The sequence below is a fragment of the Colobus angolensis genome, unplaced genomic scaffold, assembly GCF_000951035.1.
Source record: "Colobus angolensis palliatus isolate OR3802 unplaced genomic scaffold, Cang.pa_1.0 Scaffold162, whole genome shotgun sequence".
Classification (NCBI taxonomy): Eukaryota; Metazoa; Chordata; class Mammalia; order Primates; family Cercopithecidae; genus Colobus; species Colobus angolensis.
In genome coordinates this window covers 5,557,263-5,576,426 of record NW_012114733.1, presented here as the reverse complement: position 1 = coordinate 5,576,426, position 19,164 = coordinate 5,557,263, and the positions used below count along the sequence as shown (strand labels likewise).

Genomic DNA, 19,164 nt, shown 5'->3' with positions numbered 1-19,164 from the left:
AAGAATAGGGTGTCAGAAGACTTGAATTATAAATGACACTGTGAAAGAAGCATTTCCTGTTGATAGTAAATGAGGTTGCGAAAAACAGCCTATTTGAATACTGACATTTTGTATGTGTGTGTGTTTTCACGTGCTTGCATACTTAGAGATCATCATATGGGCCATCTGAGGGTGGTGAGCTGGGTGGCGGGTAATATTCAGGTAGATATGAGACTGAACTGTCCTTTTTCGGTTATCATGGTACCGATGCTGTATATCTGAAAGGTACAGTACTGTGATAACTGAAGAATGGTGGTGCCATCACATTGAGAAAGGGGTGAGGACTGCGGTGGAGCTATGCAGCCTTGGGCTGTGGCTTTGGGGACATGAAAACCAGGAGCTTGAAATAAATTCTTTTGGAGGCTTTTTTTTTTTTTCCGGAATTGGTGGTAGGAGGGTTTTTTTGGAACAGAAAAATGGAAGAGAATACATTCTGTTAGCAGAGAGGGAAGACTGGTAAGCAGGAAACTCGTGAGGACCACATTATCTCCTGATAGCTTGTGTAAAAGTATTTTGCAGGACAGGATACCTAAAATTGAGTAATCCTAAATGGCATGGTAACATCAGTAGTAAACATTGTTAAATAGACTTGGTAGTTAAGTACTTGGAGAGGAGATTAGGACTGGGAGAACGGCACCCTAGGTACAGAGACTTGCTTCCTGTAGAGAGCTCACTGGAGGCGGCTGCCAACTGTGTGACCACCATGGCCCCGCCAGCTTTATAGCTGGGCTCATAGCTGCCGTTTCCCAGCCCTTGCTTCAGGCCTGGAGAAGTCCTGCTTGCACACACGGTATGGGGTGTGGGGTGTTGTCTTGAGTGTCTGTGGTCCTGGAGCATGGGGTTTGGCAGAACATTCTGTGAAAATGGAATATATATATATATTTTTTTTCTTGACACTTTTTTTCTTTTGCTTTTGGAGATTTTTCAATTTGACCCCAGGACCTGTATAATCTTTTCAAGCTTTGCAGAGATGCTCGAGATGTGACTGGACATTTTTAAAAGTTCCTGTGTCCTCTTCAACACATCTTCTCACCAAACATTAATTGTAGTGTCTTTTCTTCAGAAAACTTGCCTAAAATGACTTCCTCTCGTGGGAAGACAAAGTGTCCTGCTCTGAATGGAGCTTTAAAGGAGTAGCACAAATTGTAAGATGATGTATCTTGAGGCTGGGGCTTGGAGACATTCTGCTGCCTCCCAGAGCTTTGTGCAGAGGGGTCTGCCGGGGTGGGAAAGGGAAGCCTCCTTTCTTTTTGATAAACTTTTGAAGCATAAGGACGGGTAAGGGAGTCTATTTTCAAGAAAGCTGGATCTGTTTAGTACTCTTTCTGCCCCTAATCACTGTGGACAGCTCCAGCAGCACAGAGAGATGAAGGGCAAAGGCAGGACACAGCAGGCAAAGTTAACATTGTATTTGTGAGTACAGTTGAGGATAAAAAAGGGATGAAATCCATGGTGAGGACCATCATAGTGGGGGAACAGTTTATTCTAGATGGATTCAAGAGCTTTGGAGACCAAACTAACACATTTATTTTTATGTGCAGTTAAAGTCATAGAAACCTGTTTTGTGAAACCTCAGATTTCTAAAGAAAACCAGAAGCAAGACCTTCCTTGGTTAAAAAAATAAAAAAATAAAAAAAAAAAGCATTTCTTCAAGCAGTTTGGACCTGTTTTCGTTTGTATAAAATAGATTTTTAAATGGCTATTTAAAGAGCACTGGGATTGCTGTTGGTGGTTTTCTGTGCTACTTGAGAAAGTAAGTCTGTATGTGTGAAACTTTTTTTTTTTTTTTTTGAGGCAGAGCTTTGCTCTGTTGCCCAGGCTGGAGTGCAGTGGCACGGTCTCCGCTCACTGCAAGCTCCGCCTCCTGGGTTCACACCATTCTCCTGCCTCAGCCTCCTGAGTAGCTGGGACTACAGGCGCCCGCCACCACGCCTGGCTAATTTTTTGTATTTTTAGTAGAGATGGAGTTTCACCGTGTTAGCCAGGATGGTCTCGATCTCCTGACCTCGTGACCCACCCGCCTCGGCCTCTCAAAGTGCTGGGATTACAGGCGTGAGCCACTGCGTCCAGCCAATGTGAAACTCTTTTAGAAAGGCCCAAGAGATTTTTTTTTCAGTAGAATAAAATATTATTTTATAATCTCTGATATATGAAGATTCTATTTCTGTTAAATTTGAGTTTTAGGTGGCTTACAGTTAGTGACAGTAGTTGCACCCTCCATTCAACAAGCTTAATTTTACAGTTTAGGGAGGGAGGATTTATACTTTTGGATTAACAGCAAGAAAAATAGCAAAAATTAAGATGCATCTTAATTAGCACTTTCAGAAATTGTTTGTGGAATGAGACTGCAGTTACAGAGCTCTCTGCATTCTACCAGTGCACAGGCCTTGGAGTCCAGCCTATTTGGACTTAAGGCTCTGCCACTTGCCACCAGGAGACCATGGAAATAGTATTTAGCATCTTGGAGCCTTGGTGTCATTTGTAGATAAGGTGCATGGTCCTGAAGTCCTGGACTTGTGGAAATGGAATGAAGCTTAGATGAAGTCAGATGCTTATGCTCCTGGCAATGTGCCTGTCCAGTCCCTTGGTCAGGTCACTTTTTTTTTATTTTTTAAACTGCTCCTTGAGGAGCAGGACTACCCCATAGGCAATGTGGCCAGAGTAGCCCAGTCAGGTCACTGTGAACCCCAGGAGGCCTGGTAAACTTGCTTTGGGTGATTTTAGGGTTTAAGTCATCTGTGAGTGGTCTGCCCAGCTACCTATAAATCTTTATCCATTAATTTTAAATTATGGATCAAAAGTTTTTAATTTCTAGTTATTATTTTTATGACTGACTTTCCCTAGTCACATTACTGAGCAAACTACACACATCTTATTGATCCTAAGAATTCTCTAAGGTAGATGTTTATTTAAAAAACACCATGTTTACTGTGTGCAAGATGTTGTTTTAAGTGCTCACACATATTAGCTGATTTGGTTTTCATCATAACTTTATAAGGGCAAAAAAGGCAAGTACTATCGTGTGTGCCATCTTACAGGTGATGGGATTGAGACACAGAGAGGTCAAGTTACATGCCCAAGTTACATGCCCACAGAGAGGTCAAGTTACATGCCAAGTTACATCACACAGACAGTAAGTGGGGTTCAGACCTGGACAGTCTCTTCCAGTCACTGCTTCCCTTACCCACTGTGCTTTTATGTAAGAGCTGGGATTCCATCCATATCGCTGGACTCAAAGCACCTTGCCTGAGGCAGGATGCCATGCTACATCTTTTCAGCAAAGTCCTCTTTTCAAATTCTGCTGTAAAATGATCTCTTTCTATCTTTAGTTGGAAATCTAAAATAAACCATGACTTTTTTTTTTCTGACTTTAATTAATGACCTTTTTCCATGACTGTGGAAGTGCTAAGGAGCTAGAAGACACTGTCCTTGTTAAACACAAACTGACTGGGGCTTCCTGGCCCACTCAGTCTAAAGCATAGCCCTCTGAAGAACCAATGAGGAAACCAATGGGGAAACTGGGAACTGCCAGCCAAGCCTGCCACTCCTTGGGATCAGTGGCCTCACTGCATTCCGTGAGCTTGCACAGTACCACTGTGTCTTAGGTTTGTGAAGCGTTTAAATACTGTAAAACCCCGTCACCTGATGTTTGAGCCCCAGAACATATTTGGTGTATGGTAAAAGCAAGTGATAGGCTTCCTTCTCAGATAAAAAAGAGGTCAGTGACCTGCTCATGGTGAGATCCTGTCTGAACTGGGCCTGGGACCCCCTCTCCTGACAGTACAGCTGGCCTGGTTCTCTGTTTCCTGCTGCCCTAGTAACAATGTAGTAACTTAATTTTTGGAGCAGAGGTCAGCTGGTCTTTGGAAAAGCCACTATTTCTCAGAACAAGCATCAGTAGTATATTTAAAAGCTGCCATGTAATGACTATAGGGACTCCATCCAGCAGATCCTTTTCTTATCTCCAGATCTTTCCCCTCAACTTCCAGAGCATCTCCTTACATCTGAGATGTAGGTACTCCCAGCTCTGTCTCATATCCAGTGGCATAGAAACCAAGTGGCTTGATGGAGCAGGACGCAGGACCCTCTGTTGTGGTTTGTGCCTGTGGGAGCTGCCAGAGAGAGGGCTTACCCCATGATTGCCCTCACCCCATTCTCTCACATGCTTCAAAAGAGGGGTCTGGTGGGAGGGGCTGTGTTTAAGGGTAGGATCTGGCAGCCTGTCAAATCCTGGTCACTTGGGATTCAGTGGACCCATGACCATGAGCCTCATGGCCTTTCCTGTTGACCAGCAGTGACAGTGGGAACAACTCACCTTTTGAAAATATATAGGAAGCCCGGGCACGGTGGTTCACACCTGTAATCCCAGCACTTTGGGAGGCCAAGGCAGGCAGATCATGAGGTTAGGAGTTCAAGACCAGCCTGGCCAACATGGTGAAACCCTGTCTCTACTAAAAATATAAAATTAGCTGGGCGTGGTGGCGCATGCCTGTAATCCCAGCTACTTGGGAGGCCGAGGCAGGAAGATCATGAGGTTAGGAGTTCAAGACCAGCCTGGCCAACATGGTGAAACCCTGTCTCTACTAAAAATATAAAATTAGCTGGGCGTGGTGGCGCATGCCTGTAATCCCAGCTACTTGGGAGGCCGAGGCAGGAGAATCGCTTGAACCTGGGAGGCGGAGGTTGCAGTGAGCTGAGATCACACCATTGCAACCCAGCCTGGGTGACAGAGCAAGACTCCATCTCAAAACAAAATAAAAAATAAAAATAAAATAAAATACATAGGAAAAGTTATCTCTGTGCTCCAGAATTCTCTGAAACCTAATTGTCAGATAGACTAGAGGCTTTTGTAGAAAAGTCAGTTGCTTTTTGTTTTCTGAAAATCATTTTGTCCTGGGGGGGGAAAGAAAAGCCTCACTGCAGATAATCACATGTCAGGTGTTAAAATCCTGTACACAGGAGTTGCATAGAGCCCCTACTGCCCAGAATGGTTCTTCTGAAAAGCTACTATTTGCGCTGTGTGGGTGGTTGCTCATTGAGGGGCAGAGCTGCTCTTGGTGAGCAGTGGGTCTCTCTTTGCCCTGGCTGTGTGGCTCTGTGGTTCTATCTAGGAAGTGTGAATCTCCAGTATAGTGCTGTGGAAGAGAGGGGCAGAGAAATGTGAACTCCAGAGGCGGTGCCTCAGTGCAGCTGCAGCTGTAGAGAGCTGTTAGTCTGGAGAAGGATGTGGATCAGCACTGGACGAGACTTTGTTAGTGCATGTAGATACAGGGCGAGCTTACTCTTCATTTGCTTTTCATTTTCTTAAGGAGGCTGTTTGCTGGGATTTAATATTGTCTGTGGTGATTTTTCAGGTTCTGAGCATTTTTGCTCTTCAATATCCCAGCTACCAGAGACATAGGGAGAATGGGGCTAGAGGTAGGGGAAAGATTCTGAAATGTACCTTAATCCAGTCTCTTACACAGTCTTCCTTGGACAGGCTGAGGGGGTTGGCAGAACATTATGTAAAAAGTGGAACTAACTTTGCTTTTTCTAACTGTTCCAAAGGCTACAAATACCCCAAACTTGCAAATACACAAGCCTGCACACTTGAGCCTGTGTTCCTCCCATCCTTCTCCAAGAGATCAGAAGCAAGCTGAGGCCCCGTAGAAATTCTGCCAGCTGGGGAGGGTGGCACAGTTTTCAAGCACAGTTGAGTGATTCAGAGTGAAGTAGGCTGGGTGAGATCCTGGGAGCAGAGCATGCCCCAGGCCTGTGTTAGTTTGAGGCAGCAGCAAAGGAGAGACCAATTTGTTTTCTCCTTCAGATGCAGATGAGTGGGTGAGATGGCTGGCTTTTTCCGGATTGCCGCCAGCTGGAAGCTTTGCCCACAGATGTGGACTATTTATCTATGGTTTGATGTGTTTTCTTTTTTCCGTAGGACAGGATGGGGGAGATGATGTGATGGATAGAAAGCAACAACGACAACAAAAGTTTAATTGGTTGGTAAGACAGGAAAGCCAGCAGGGAAAGCTGACTTCCCTTAATTGCCAAGAATGTTGAAAGTTGTTTCCCAAAATTACCCCAACTCCTAAATTCTATCCTTTGCCTCTTTACTGAGAACCTTATACAGTGCCTTGTTTGAATAACAGGTTCAGTGATGGAGAAGAGCGTTGCCCTTGAGGTGCTTAAATAATTTAATGAGGGGGAAGGGGACAGTTATACATAAGCATTTAATCAGACACCATGAGCAGAGAATGCTATGGAAACCTGGAGGGGTGGGAAAGATTGTTTGGGGTGGGCTTTATGGGCTAGCAAAGGCTTCATAGAAAAGTTAACAAATGTGATGTTATTTTAAAGGTCAAGATAAACTTGCACATTCCTAGGTAGAAGGAAAGCAAGGAATTGGGAGATTTTTTCTGCGAGCATCCAGCACTGACCAGAACTGCTCTCTGGGGTTGTTAATGTTTCATCTCTTAGCCCCTGACGCACTGGTCACTTCAGTCACAGGGTCAGGAATTGTTCAGGCCCCCTTTTCTCCATATAGCTGTTTCCTTCCTTTGACTAGATCAGTGCTCTTAGCACAGAGGGATGGGGATGGGTAAATTCATCAATTCAGGCTTTATATGTAGTTTGGTGTACACCGAGTAGGGGTGAAAACCAGGATCAGTTGTTTTATAACATGGCAAATATGTATTGATTTCTTTACTTTAAAAAGCTTTATTGGGATACAATTCACATACGACACAATTGACTCATTTTAAGTGCACCGTTTAAAGACTTGTGTAACCACAGCCACAATCTAATTTTAGAACATTTTTACTACCTCCAGAAAGAAACCCTGTGCCGACTCATAGTCTCTCCCATTCTTCCCCCTCTCCCCAGCCCCAGGCAACCACAAATCTCCTTTCTGCCTCTGATAGATTTGCCTGTTGTGGCTTTTTCATATTCTGTAGATAGAATCATACACTATGTGGTCCTTTGTGACTGGATTCTTTCACTTAGCATGATGTTTTCAGGGTTCATCAATGTAGCATATATCAGTACTTCATTCCTTTTTTATGACAGGAAAAAAAAAAAAACTTCCATTGAATGGATATACCACGCTTTATGCATTCATCAGTTGATAGACATTTGGGTTGCTTCTGCGTTTTGACTCTTGTGAATAATGCCATTATGAACATTTGTATGCAAGTTTTTGTGTGGGTGTATATTTTCATTTCTCTTGTATATATTCCTAAGAGTAGAATTACCGTATCCTATGGTAACTCCCTGGTTAACATTTTGAGGAACCGCCAGATTGTTTTCCACAGTGGCTGTACCATTTTACATTCCTGCCAGGAGTATATGAGGGTGCTGGTGGTTCTGCCTTCTCACTCACACTTTTGTTATTGTATGTCTTTTTTATTATGGCCATCCTATTGGATATGAAATGATATTTCATAGTGGTTTTGATTTTCATTTCCCTAATAACCAATGATGTTGAGCATCTTTTCATGTGCTTATTGGATATTTGTGAGGAAATGTCCATTTAGCTCTCTCATCTTTTTCTTTTTTTTCTTTTTTTTTTTTTTAGTGAGTCTCACTCTGTTGCCCAGGCAGGAGTGCAGTGGTGCAGTCATAGCTCGAGTAGCTAGGACTACAGGCTCCTGCCATCATGCCTGGCTAATTTTAAAACAATTTCTTGTAGAGATGGGGGTCATAATAGACTGGTCTTGAATTCCAGGCCCCAAGCGATTTGCATGCCTTGGCCTCCCAAAGTGTTGGGATTACAGGTATGAGGTGCCACACCTGTACTCTTCCATCGTTTAATTAGGTTATTTGTCTTTTTATTATTGAGTTGTAAGAGTTGTTTATATAGTCAAGATGCCTGACTTTTATCAGAAATATGACTTGCAGATCTTTTCTCCAATCCTGTAGGTTGTCTTTTTATTTTCTTGATGGTGCATTTGATGCACAAAGTATTTTAATTTTGATGAAGTCCAATTTATTTATTTTGTCTCTTATTGCCATCCTTTTGGCGTTGTATTTAAGAAATGGTTAAGAAACTGTTGCCTAGCCCAAGGTAATGAATACTCCTGTATTTTTTTTTTGCGAACTTTATAGTTTTAGCTCTTACAGCTACGACTTTGATCTCTTTTGGGTTAAGTTTTCTGTGTGATGTGAGGAAGGGGCCCAACTTCATTCTTTCACCTGTGGATATCCCGTTGTTCCAGCATCTTTGTTGAAATGAGTATGCTTTCCTCATTGAGGAAATTAACCATAACTGTGTGATTTATTTCTTGACTCTCTTTTCCATTGATCTATGTGTTTAGCATCAGTGTTTTTAAAACTCCTTAGATGATTCCACATGCAGTTGAGATTGAGAACCATCTGGCCAGAGTGGGGAGTTTGGCTGGTTTGACTGGGAGACAGTACAGTGCGAGGTTTTTGTAATACTTCACTACAGGTGTGCAAACCATCATTCTTCACTAAGCTAGTGTTCCCTAACCTTGCCCAGTGAGAATTGCCAGGGATTCTTGTTAACAAGAATTGGTCTCTATGAACCGGGGAGCATGGGGTCTGGTGGAAGGTAGGAAGGAATCAGCTTTGTGTGTGGCCTATGATTCTGGGTTCTTCCATATGGATATGGACACTTCATACCAGTTGCAAATTCACCAGAACCTTCAGGAACCTGTGTATTTAATGAACTGTTCAGGTGTGTCTTATGATCAGGCTAGCTAAGGTGATGCTAGGTCTGCCAGGCAAGACCATTAGAAGCCTGTGTACCTGCAGTGTGGTTCATCCACAGAATTGCTCTTCCCAAGGTACTCTTGGAGTGATGCCGTCACCCTGTGATGATGCCATTGTCCTTGTCGTGTTTACTGTGCACACTTCCCCGGCCACCTTATTTAATATTGCCTTCTGCCAAATTTGTACAAATACTGTCGTACCCACAGTTCTTCCCCATCTATGTTGTTTGTTTTGTTTACATTACATAGCACTTTTTTTTTTTTTTTTTTTTTTTGTTGAGACAGAGTCTCGCTCTGTCGCCCAGGCTGGAGTGCAGTGGCCGGATCTCAGCTCACTGCAAGCTCCGCCTCCCAGGTTTACGCCATTCTCCTGCCTTAGCCTCCCAAGTAGCTAGGACTACAGGCGCCCGCCACCTCGCCCGGCTAGTTTTTTGCATTTTTTTAGTAGAGACGGGGTTTCATTGTGTTAGCCAGGATGGTCTCGATCTCCTGACCTCGTGATCCGCCCATCTCGGCCTCCCAAAGTGCTGGGATTACAGGCTTGAGCCACCGCGCCCGGCCTTACGTAGCACTTTTCAGGAATAATTAATTTATTTATCTTGTCTCTACACCACTAGATTGAAATCCTCATGAGGGAAGGATTTTTATTTTTAATTTTTTTCATTTGAGTGCAATATTCCAAGCACCAAGAACAGTGCCTAGCATACAGTACGCACTTGATAAATATTAAGTAAATGCAAAGGTATTATTAGAGAATGAAGGAAGAGACTTGTCTATTTCAGCATCAGTAGTCATTGTGCTTGTTTTGTATGTCATGGTGCTGTGAATCATGGAAATAGGTGTTTCTGTCTTTGTACAGGCCACTCAAAAATCATTGCCTAAGCCAGGTATGGTGGCACACCTGTAGTCCCAGGTACTCAGGAGGCTGAGGTGGAGGATTGCTTGAGTCCAGGAGTTTGAGGCCAGCTTGGGCACATTGTGAGACCTCGTCTCTTTAAAAAAAAAAAAAGTCTTCACCATATTTATTTCCATTTTCTGCTAGGTCTGAACTAAATGACTTATGTGTCATGTGCTAACTTCTAACCTTTCCCCCCTCCCCGGTTTAATTTATCTTGCTGTATTGTGTGTGTCTCTGCAGACTATCTCAATCTTCTTTGGAAACTGGCTGGCTGAAAAGAAGTACTATTTAATCAGATTTGATGAGAAGTTCTTAACTTCAGCTCTCTAGGTCTGGCAAATTAAAATGTTGGATTCTAGATGGTAGAGGATAATTTTTTTTAATGAATTGCTTTTTATTTATTTATTTATTTCCTTTTTAGGATAGAATTTTTGCGGCATTTGAAGAGCTTTTTCCAGATTATGTTTAAAATTGAAACTAAGCCATGTGGTGAAGAACTCAAGGGCGGAGATAAAGTGCTGATGACCTGTGTTGGCATTGGTTTCTCCAACCTTAGCAAGACCCTCAAGTGATAACCATCACAAGATAAGGCCCCAATGCCTCCAGACAAAGCAGACGCTGCCACGGACACCAATGGGACCAAGTCCAAATGGATTAATCCAGGACAGGATAGCCACGTGCTTAATTTTCTGTGAAGAAATATCAATATACAAATAAAAGACATCTCTGTAGCAGGTGGTTTCCAGCTGTTTCTCCAGTGGGGTTGCCATTGCCCAGGAGGCCCAGTCACCATGAGAGCTCCCTTGCCTTGCCTGGAGGAAGAATGTGCCTTCAGGCCACAGTCATGCTGCTAGAACAGTCTCATAGCTGCAGTTCTGCTGTGCTTCCTCAGCCTACTATCGTAGGCTTCCTTGGCCCTCTGTCATATGGCTGTTTTCCAAACCTGTGGAGTCTGTTACTGTTCTTTCTGCAAGGACTTACCTCCTTGAGCCTCGGTTTTTGTTGTAGGGATTAAATGAAATAATATGGGTGGCAGCTCTTCATGAGCCCTGCAGTGCTATGCAAATGTCAGAAACTGGTATATTAGACTATTTATCTTTTGTCTTCTGAATGGATTGCTGTCATGGACATAGACACTGATCTTCATCTGGTTCATTGGATGTATATATGAGGGATGGGTGACTGCAGGAGCCCAAGTAAAGTTATTGGGATGTTTTTTATATTCCAGGTGTGCTATACATTCCTGTTTTATTTTCACAATAGCTCTGTGATGTAAATACTATCTCCATGAGAAAATTCTTGACCGGGCGCGGTGGCTCAAGCCTGTAATCCCAGCACTTTGGGAGGCCGAGACGGGCGGATCACGAGGTCGGGAGATCGAGACCATCCTGGCTAACACGGTGAAACCCCGTCTCTACTAAAAAATACAAAAAAAAATTAGCCGGGCGAGGTGGCGGGCGCCTGTAGTCCCAGCTACTCGGGAGGCTGAGGCAGGAGAATGGCGCGAACCCGGGAGGCGGAGCTTGCAGTGAGCTGAGATCCGGCCACTGCACTCCAGCCTGGGCGACAGAGCAAGACTCCGTCTCAAAAAAAAAAAAAGAAAAAAAAAAGAAAATTCTTAAAGGGTGTTTCGTTCCTTTGAAATGTATAATGTAAAGACATTAAATCTCCTCATTTAAGGATCTAAGTGTAATAGAGTCAGGGATTTTACCCTTGCAAGCTAATAAGTTAGATTATTACTTTTTCGTTGATGCTCCCAGAAGACATGAGGATCCTGGGTCAGAGATAAAGAACTTTATTACTTCTTATTACTCAGCATAGCATGAGCTTCATGTTTACATTGGTTTCCCCTGCTCCCCAGGTCTCACAGTGGACATGGAGGGGCCCAGGTAGATGCTATGCATGTTACAAGTTTGCATCATAGCCAAAGAACTTGTATGCTTGGGGACTCCACCTCTTCATGGCAAGTCTGTTGTTTCACATGCAGACATTACTTCATCCCTTAAGACTACCTCCTGCAAACACAGTTTTGAGAAAGAACCCAGGTAAAAGCCTGCCCAACAAGAATATGCAGGAATACCCAGGATCCATGGCAGATTTCCCCTGCCAACTAATAGAGTCTACATTTGATATGTGCATAGGCTTGAAGTTTGTAGAAGGGGAAATACGTACTTCTTTCTACTAGAATTCCAAATGGTGTCCTCCCCTGGGGACGAACTTTGCCTCATCACTCCCTCACAGTACCTTTTTCTTTTTAAGTGAAAAGGGGCTAGAGAAAGACTGTGCTTTGATGTCTAGGGGTGTGGGAGGATGTGGAGGTAGAGAGTTAACCTTAAGGAAGGCCAGGACATTCTGGACTATGACATTGTACTGAGAGCTTTACATACTGTATTGGTTATGTGCTCTTGGTATATAACAAGTGCTCACAAACTTAGTAGCTTAAAACAATACCTCTTTACCATTTCACAGTTCTGAAGGTCAGATATCCAGGCAGGCTTGGTTGGATTCTCTGCTTAGAGTCTCATAAGGCTGATATCAGGGTGTCTGTCACCTGGGCTGGGCTCAGCTCTCATCTGAAGGCTCTGGGAAAGAATGTGCTTCCATTCAGGTTGTTGGCAGAATTCAGGGTTGTAGGACTGAAGTCACCTGTTTTCTTCCGATTTTTCTTGCTGGCTGTGAGCTGTGGACAACTCTTAGCATATAGACAGGCACTGCCTGTATTTCTGTTCACTTGGTCTCCCCTACCTTCAAGCTGGCAATGGTGCATGGAATCCTGGTACTTTGAATTCACCTTCCTTTTGTGATACCACCTAGAGAAAACATTGCTTAAAAATGACTCATAGCACAATAGTCCTACCTGGATTATCTCCCTATCTTAAGGTCAACTGACAACAGCAATACTAGATTTGTGTTTAAAAAAACCAGGGGCTGGGAATAGTGGATTACCATCCCAGAATTTTGCCTACCACACATACTGCAGTCCTACCTAGTGCCGCTGACGTTTGAACTCACATCTGCCCATATAGAGTTCAAATCCTGAACTAAGGGGCCACATTGCTTTTGGAATACCATATACCTGCTGTTCCTTGTACAAGCTCTGGAAATGGTGCTGTTGGTCAATGTAGGGTGGCACACAGAGGCCAGGCAAATTACCATAAGCAGTAGAGGGGATGTGTGCTACTGTCTGCTGCAAACCTGGAAATGTCTGGTGTGGTTCCAGCCCTGCATCTGGCAAAGCTGCTTCTGGAGTTGGAACATCTAGCAGGAGAGGTGATGGTATTGCTAAAAAGAGGACCAATTTAGTATTTATTTAAACAGCTCACTCCCAGTCCCTTCTCAAATTCCCAAGAAAAGCAATATACCATTCCTTCAGGCAGAAGTCATCCTTTGCTGTTTGCTGGGACATCTTAGATCAAATCTTTAGTCTCTGACAAATATTTTAGTCTCTGTCTTTTTTCTAGCTTAGCTCCTGGTCGGTCCACTTACTTGCTGGGATAGCTTGAAGAGAGAGATTCCAGCGTTTTGGGGCTTGGTTTTCTATCTTGGTCTGTTTGTTCCTTTCTGCTGATAGAGATAGACCATTCTGAGTTAACGGCAGCAGTTATTCAATGGGACTGTGAGTTTTTTAGGCAGATAAACCAGTGAACTTGTTGGGGGTCATGGCAGAATCATTCTTTGCCTTGTCATCTACAAGGCCCTGCTTCTGTCTTTCAACACCCTTTAACTACATTTCATGCAAACTCCAGCCAGCCTCCATCATGATGATTTTACCATAGTGGTCAAAACAGTTGCTAAGGGGTGGCAGGAAGCCAGTGGATTGCAACATGACATATTGATTGGGAAAGAGCAACAGGAGGACCTGCCGAATTCCACATTGGCCTCACTGGGCAGCTAAGCCTCAGGGCTTTTGTTCTTTTTTAAAATAATTTCTTTTTTGAGTCGGAGTCTCACCCAGGCTAGAGTGCAGTGGTGCAGTCCTAGCTCACTGTAACCTCAAACTCCTGTGCTCCAGTGATCCTCCTGCCTCAGCCTCCCAAGTAGCTGGGACTGTAGGCATGAGCCACTGTACTCAGCTAATTAAAAATATTTTTTTAGAGATGGGGTCTCACTTTGTTGTACAGGCTGGAGTTTTTGTGTGTTTTTTTTTTTTCCAATTTAAAGTTCTGGGATACCTGTGCAGGACGTACAGCTTTGTTACACAGGTAAACATTTGCCATGGTGGTTTGCTGCACCCATCAACCCATCACCTAGGTATTAAGCCCATGGTGCATCAGCTATTTATCCTGATGCTCTCCCTTCTGGGTTTTCTTTATTTTAAAAAATCATTTCCAAAAAATGGTAAAGGATAGCTAATCACAGACCCAAATTACAAAAACAAAAATTCAGGTTGTACCATGGTACCTGTCCTCACACCAAACAGCAGAAGACCATGAGGTGGCCATTTCCTGTTAGGTCTTTGTGTTGGGAGGCTGCTAGGTGAGACCAATGCTGGCACTTAGTTTTAAGGCCACTGAGTAGAAGAGTTGAAGGTGCTAGAGGGAGGCAAAGGAAGTAGGCAGGATGGCATACAAGAGGCTGGAAGCAGTTGATGAAATCAAAGGTAGACGGGGAAACTGGAGCACCAGGGAAACAGAATTTCCAAAGTTTTGGCAGTGCCTGAGGTGAGGGTGGAGGTCAGCTGGGGGAGGGGGAATCAGAGTGATAAGTGGATTTACTGGGCCTTTGTTCCAGGGTATGAGGATTAGAATATGGGGTTCTGTTGACCTTCCCAGTTGGTAGTGTTGTAGACCTGGGGTGTACAGGTGGCAACTTTAATCTGCAATGAGTGGGAATGCAGCACTGCAGGGCCTGTGCCCACCCAGGATCTCCATTGTCCCTTACCCGGCTCCAGAGTGGACAAGAAATAGCTTGCACTTGGGTTTCCGTGTTCAGATGGTGCTGGCCTGTTCTTTAGAAGTGACTGAAAGTTAATGGGATTGTCAATAGGCAAGCTGGGCCTTTTTGTACTTTTCTTGGCCACATCTAAGAGGCCATTTGAGTGGAACACTTAATCAGTGTTTGGCATCTAATGAAGGCTGACACACATCACTCCTTTACTCCAGCAAATGAAAGCTGTCCGGTTGTCACAGGCCTGGGCTGAGCACAGGCCTGGGGTCAGCACCTGTTTTAAAACATCCTAGATATTTCAGATATTCAAGTGCCTCTGAGGGTTCAGGACATTCTTTATTCTGTTTCCTCCTCATTCTCAGCCCTCTGAAGAGCCTTGTGTCCAAAAATCCTCAGATTGCAGAAATAAATTATTTCTGCAACAATTTGGGACATTACATATTTCAAAGGATAGAGAAGTCAGAGGCCAACTTAAAGACAACAGATAATGAACAAGCCTGGCTAAAATATATGTGCCCCCGTGTGTCTGTCCCCGAATACCCTGTTACCACGGCTGCGATAGAGTGCTGGGGCTGCTGCCGGACTCCCTGGGAGCCGTCTGGGCAACTGGTCTCCATCTTGGGAAAAAATGATGCCCCAAAGGTAAGGCCAGCTGCTGCTTCCTGCTACATCTGGGGATGTGGAACCATCCTGAAGTTCTTTGTAATCTTCAAGGAAGTATGTTAGTGTTTGAAATGGTACCTGGCTTCAGTTGTGGCAACCCAACCTCAGGCTGTTGTTGGTGTTGTGTGCAAGCACTTGGTTCCTGGACCCTCCCACATGCTCCCCTCTTGGCCCTAAGCTCTGTTTTGACCATCCTGCTATTTACCCATTAGACAATGAAAGGCATCGTGCCTAAGATCTATAAGCTTTGAAAGACCTATGAAATGCTTACAAGAAACCAGGAAAAATAATGCTGGCTATAAATTATGCAAAGAAAAGAGCAAGAAAAATATCTACAAAATGAAACACTATCTTCATTTTTTTCAGCATAATTGTTAAAATATTGAGAATAATATAAATGAGAATTTCTTTTTTCACAAGAATTTGTAGTTTTAGTATATGTTCTGCCAAAATGAGCATGTCACGAGAATTTCTAAGTGCATGCAGTGGTTGGCAAGGAATCATAGCTAAGCACGTTAAATTAGTTGCTGATCACCAAGCCATTTAAAAGGCAAAATTATAAATAGTCTTTCAGAGATTTGGGATAGGGCTATGTTTTATTTTCTTTCTTTCCTTAAGTTTTTAAAAAATAGAGATAGGGTTTTGCTGTGTTCTCAAATTCCTGGGCTCAAATAATCTGCCCACCTCAGCTGCCCAAAGTGTTAGAATTACCGGCATGAGCTACCACACCCAGCTGAGCTACGTTTTAATATGTGTGGTTCGATAACGCTCTCATAAGGCACCGAGAAAGTAAAACCCTCTAAGCCTGCCCCTCTCTTGGAGCCACCTCCTCAGTCTTAAAGCCTCAGCTGTTCCTGAGGAAACCCTCTATCCCCACAATACACCCGCTGCTACATGTTCTCATAGATGCCTCTCCCCGTCCTTACCTCAGTACTCACTGCACCCCGTCATTGCTTAATTTTGCACTCTCTTCACCTATGTGGTAGGGGCCATCTTTTAAGATTTGGTGTGTCCATGATCTTAAATTTTTCAAGTCTGTATTAAAAATCAATTACATTATTCGTGAGAGAAGTTTTTGGTTTCTTTTTTAAATATGTAAAAGAAAGCTGGCTGGCTTCTTGAATTTCAGTAGTGCATTGTGGAAATAGGCTTAGGAATTACACCTATGTTTGAATCCCAACTGTGTTAGTAGCATTGTGCTGGCCCTCTGTCCTTCTGACCCTTAGTTTGCTCATCTGAAAATGGGAATTACCTTGTGCCCACTCTGGGATTGAGAAGATTTATTAAACATGTGTTTGTGATTAGGATTCTTTTTAGTTGTTTCATCCTTGGTAAAGATTCAAAGCAGATTTCTGCATAACAGGTTAATGGCAGAATGAGTCACAGTGTTTATCTTTAACATCTAGTACTTGGATGTACTCGGCTAGAAGACCAGAGACAAGCAATGGCACCTACATGTGGGTTGAGGTCAAACTGTCCCGTGACATACATTACAAGAGTTAAAGAGAGGGCCTACAGGCATCTCAGTGAGTTCACCGTGTTCCAGTGCGGAGTGCCAGGAGCCATCTAGTTGGCACAGAGGAGAAAGCCTAGCTGACCTGGCAGGTCCTGAAGCCACTGTGTACACCAAACCAAACTGAGTCGTAAGGAACTCCATCCTTTCCTCTCCCACCAAGAAAGGAAAAGAATCGTAATCTCTAGTTGCCAATTCTAGAATTGTATGTGTCAGCCTACATTTCCTGTAGCCAGCCTGGGGCTGCACGAAACATTACGTAATAGAAAAAGTCAAACAAGCCTAAGGCTCTGGTCTTGGGTCTTCTGCCTAAGGCACACCTTTGAGCAAGTCATTCAGGTTTTTGAACCTCAGTTTCTTCATTAGGATATGAATAAAACCTACTGCAAAAGACTATGAAGACTAAGCATGTGTACTGTACAGGCCCTGGCAATACTAGGCATTGAAAAACTGAGTTGCCTCCTTGACTAATGGTAGAGCGAAAGATTAGATTTCATGAGTTCAGAGATACAACAGGAATGTGGAGGTCAGTTTAACTTGGGTGAGTCCTGAGGCTTTGAATTTAATAGAATATAGTTGCAAATAAGAAATTGACTCAAACAGAATTTATAGGCTTTTAAACTAAGTTCAGTAGCACATTTAGCTTCAGGTAAAGCTGGATCCAGGGGTTCAAACAATGTCATCAGAATTCAACTCTCAGGCCAAGGCAGGAGGTTCACTTCAGGCCAGTAGGTCAATAATTCAGCTCTCTCCCATCTCTGCTTTCTGTTGTGTTGTCTTCCTTCTCCAGCAGGTATTATTTTTCATATGTTGTTTTTTTGGCAACGCTTAAGTACTGGATAGAGATTCTCTACCCAATACTGAATCCTAGCTGTGTCAGTAGCATTGAGCTGGGCCTCCATCCTTCTCACCCTTAGTACTCTCATCTGAAAATGGGAAATATCTTACCCACCCTGGGGTTTATTGGGTAGTGATTCTATTCAATACTTAAAAAAAAAAAAAAAAAAAAAAACTTTTAAAAAAGCTATCAGAATTGTGTCTCCTTCTGTTGAACACAGAGCACCCCAGTTGACCAGATCTGGGTCCTGTTCTCGTCCCTGGAGTGGTAATGATGTCATCCTCACCTAAATTGTATGGACCAAGAGGAAAGGAGGTGTTGATTCTTAAAGGGAAGTCTGAATGCTTTTATAGAAGAGACAGTTGATACTGGATAGGCAGAAGGAGCAGTTGTCCACTGTAGACTACATTGCCTAATTCCTTGAATATTCTCAGAAAGATGCTCCACAATACTACCTGCCCACCACCATCTTTCACCATCCAGAGTCTTCCAGCATTATGGTATAGAACTGAGTGAACAAGGATGAATTCACCTTACAAATGATGCCCAACAAACGCAAGATCATTGGACTCAGAAGGCCAAAGTTACCATGGATGCTTGGCAAAGATTTGTTATATCAGCCAGTGGCATTCTTGGGCTAGAAGGGGGAACAGTACTCTGGATGGTAACCCAGAGGAAGGAGAAGTGGCAATGACCAATTCCAGGTGTGGGAGAATCATGGGTGTTGTGGGCCAAGAGGAGGGGTCGGGACACCACGTAAAGAAAAATATCAGTTGATGCTCTTGCTCTCTATCATGGTCCTGCCTTTTCTTTTTTCCTCTTTCTTTTTTTTTTTTTTTCTAAGAGTTTCATCAGAGACAAGCTATGGCACCTGCATATGTGTTGAGGTCAAACTATCCCATGACATATGTTACAAGAGTTAAACAGAGGGCCTACAGGCATCTCGGTGAGTTCACCGTGTAGACATGTTGCCCAGGCTGGAGTGCAGTGGTGCGATCTTGGCTCACTGCAACCTCTGCCTCCTGGGTTCAAGTGATTCTCCTTCCTCAGCCTCCCAAGTAGCTGGGATTATAGGCTCCCACCACGACACCTAGCTAATTTTTGTATTTTTAGTAGAGATGGGGTTTCACCATGTTGGCCAGGCTGGTCTTGAACTCCTAAACTCAGGTGATCTGCCTGCCTTTCAGCCTCCCAAAGTGCTGGGATTACAGGTGTGAGCCACTGCACCCGGCCATGGTTCTGCTTTTTCTAACCTCCGGAAAACAGATTCAGGATTTGGGGAGGAAGATCAGGATTTTTTGCCCATTGCCAAGAACATGAATTGATGGCAACAATGTCAAGAGCTACCTGTGGAAGAACAATGAAGACATATTAAACCTGTGACTCCTCCAGTGGGCGGGAGTGTGAAAGGTGCTTCTCATTTTCAAATAATTTGCACTTTTTTTTTTTTGGAGGCGGAGTCTCACTCTGTCACTCAGGCTGGAGTGCAGTGGCCTGTGCAAATAAAGCAAGAAAGTTCCCCGGAAAACAGATTCAGGATTTGGGGAGGAAGATCAGGATTTTTTGCCCATTGCCAAGAACATGAATTGATGGCAACAATGTCAGGAGCTACCTG

At 43.6% G+C, this 19,164-nt stretch overlaps 1 protein-coding gene across 5 annotated transcripts in view; it reads left to right on the top strand.

Annotated features, from left to right (window-relative positions):
• The window catches only part of RCL1 (RNA terminal phosphate cyclase-like 1), a 64,252-nt gene extending 53,870 nt beyond the window's left edge, over positions 1–10,382 (top strand). For 4 of the 5 annotated variants that reach the window (XM_011937333.1, XM_011937332.1, XM_011937335.1 and 1 more), the window contains one exon: positions 10,070–10,380. In XM_011937333.1, the coding sequence (XP_011792723.1) occupies positions 10,070–10,220 (151 nt within the window). In that variant the 3' untranslated portion in view covers positions 10,221–10,380. Of the gene's footprint in view, positions 1–10,069 lie in introns of all 5 variants that reach the window. The other variant, XM_011937336.1, reaches the window with a different exon arrangement.
• Positions 10,383–19,164: the final 8,782 nt, after the last annotated feature.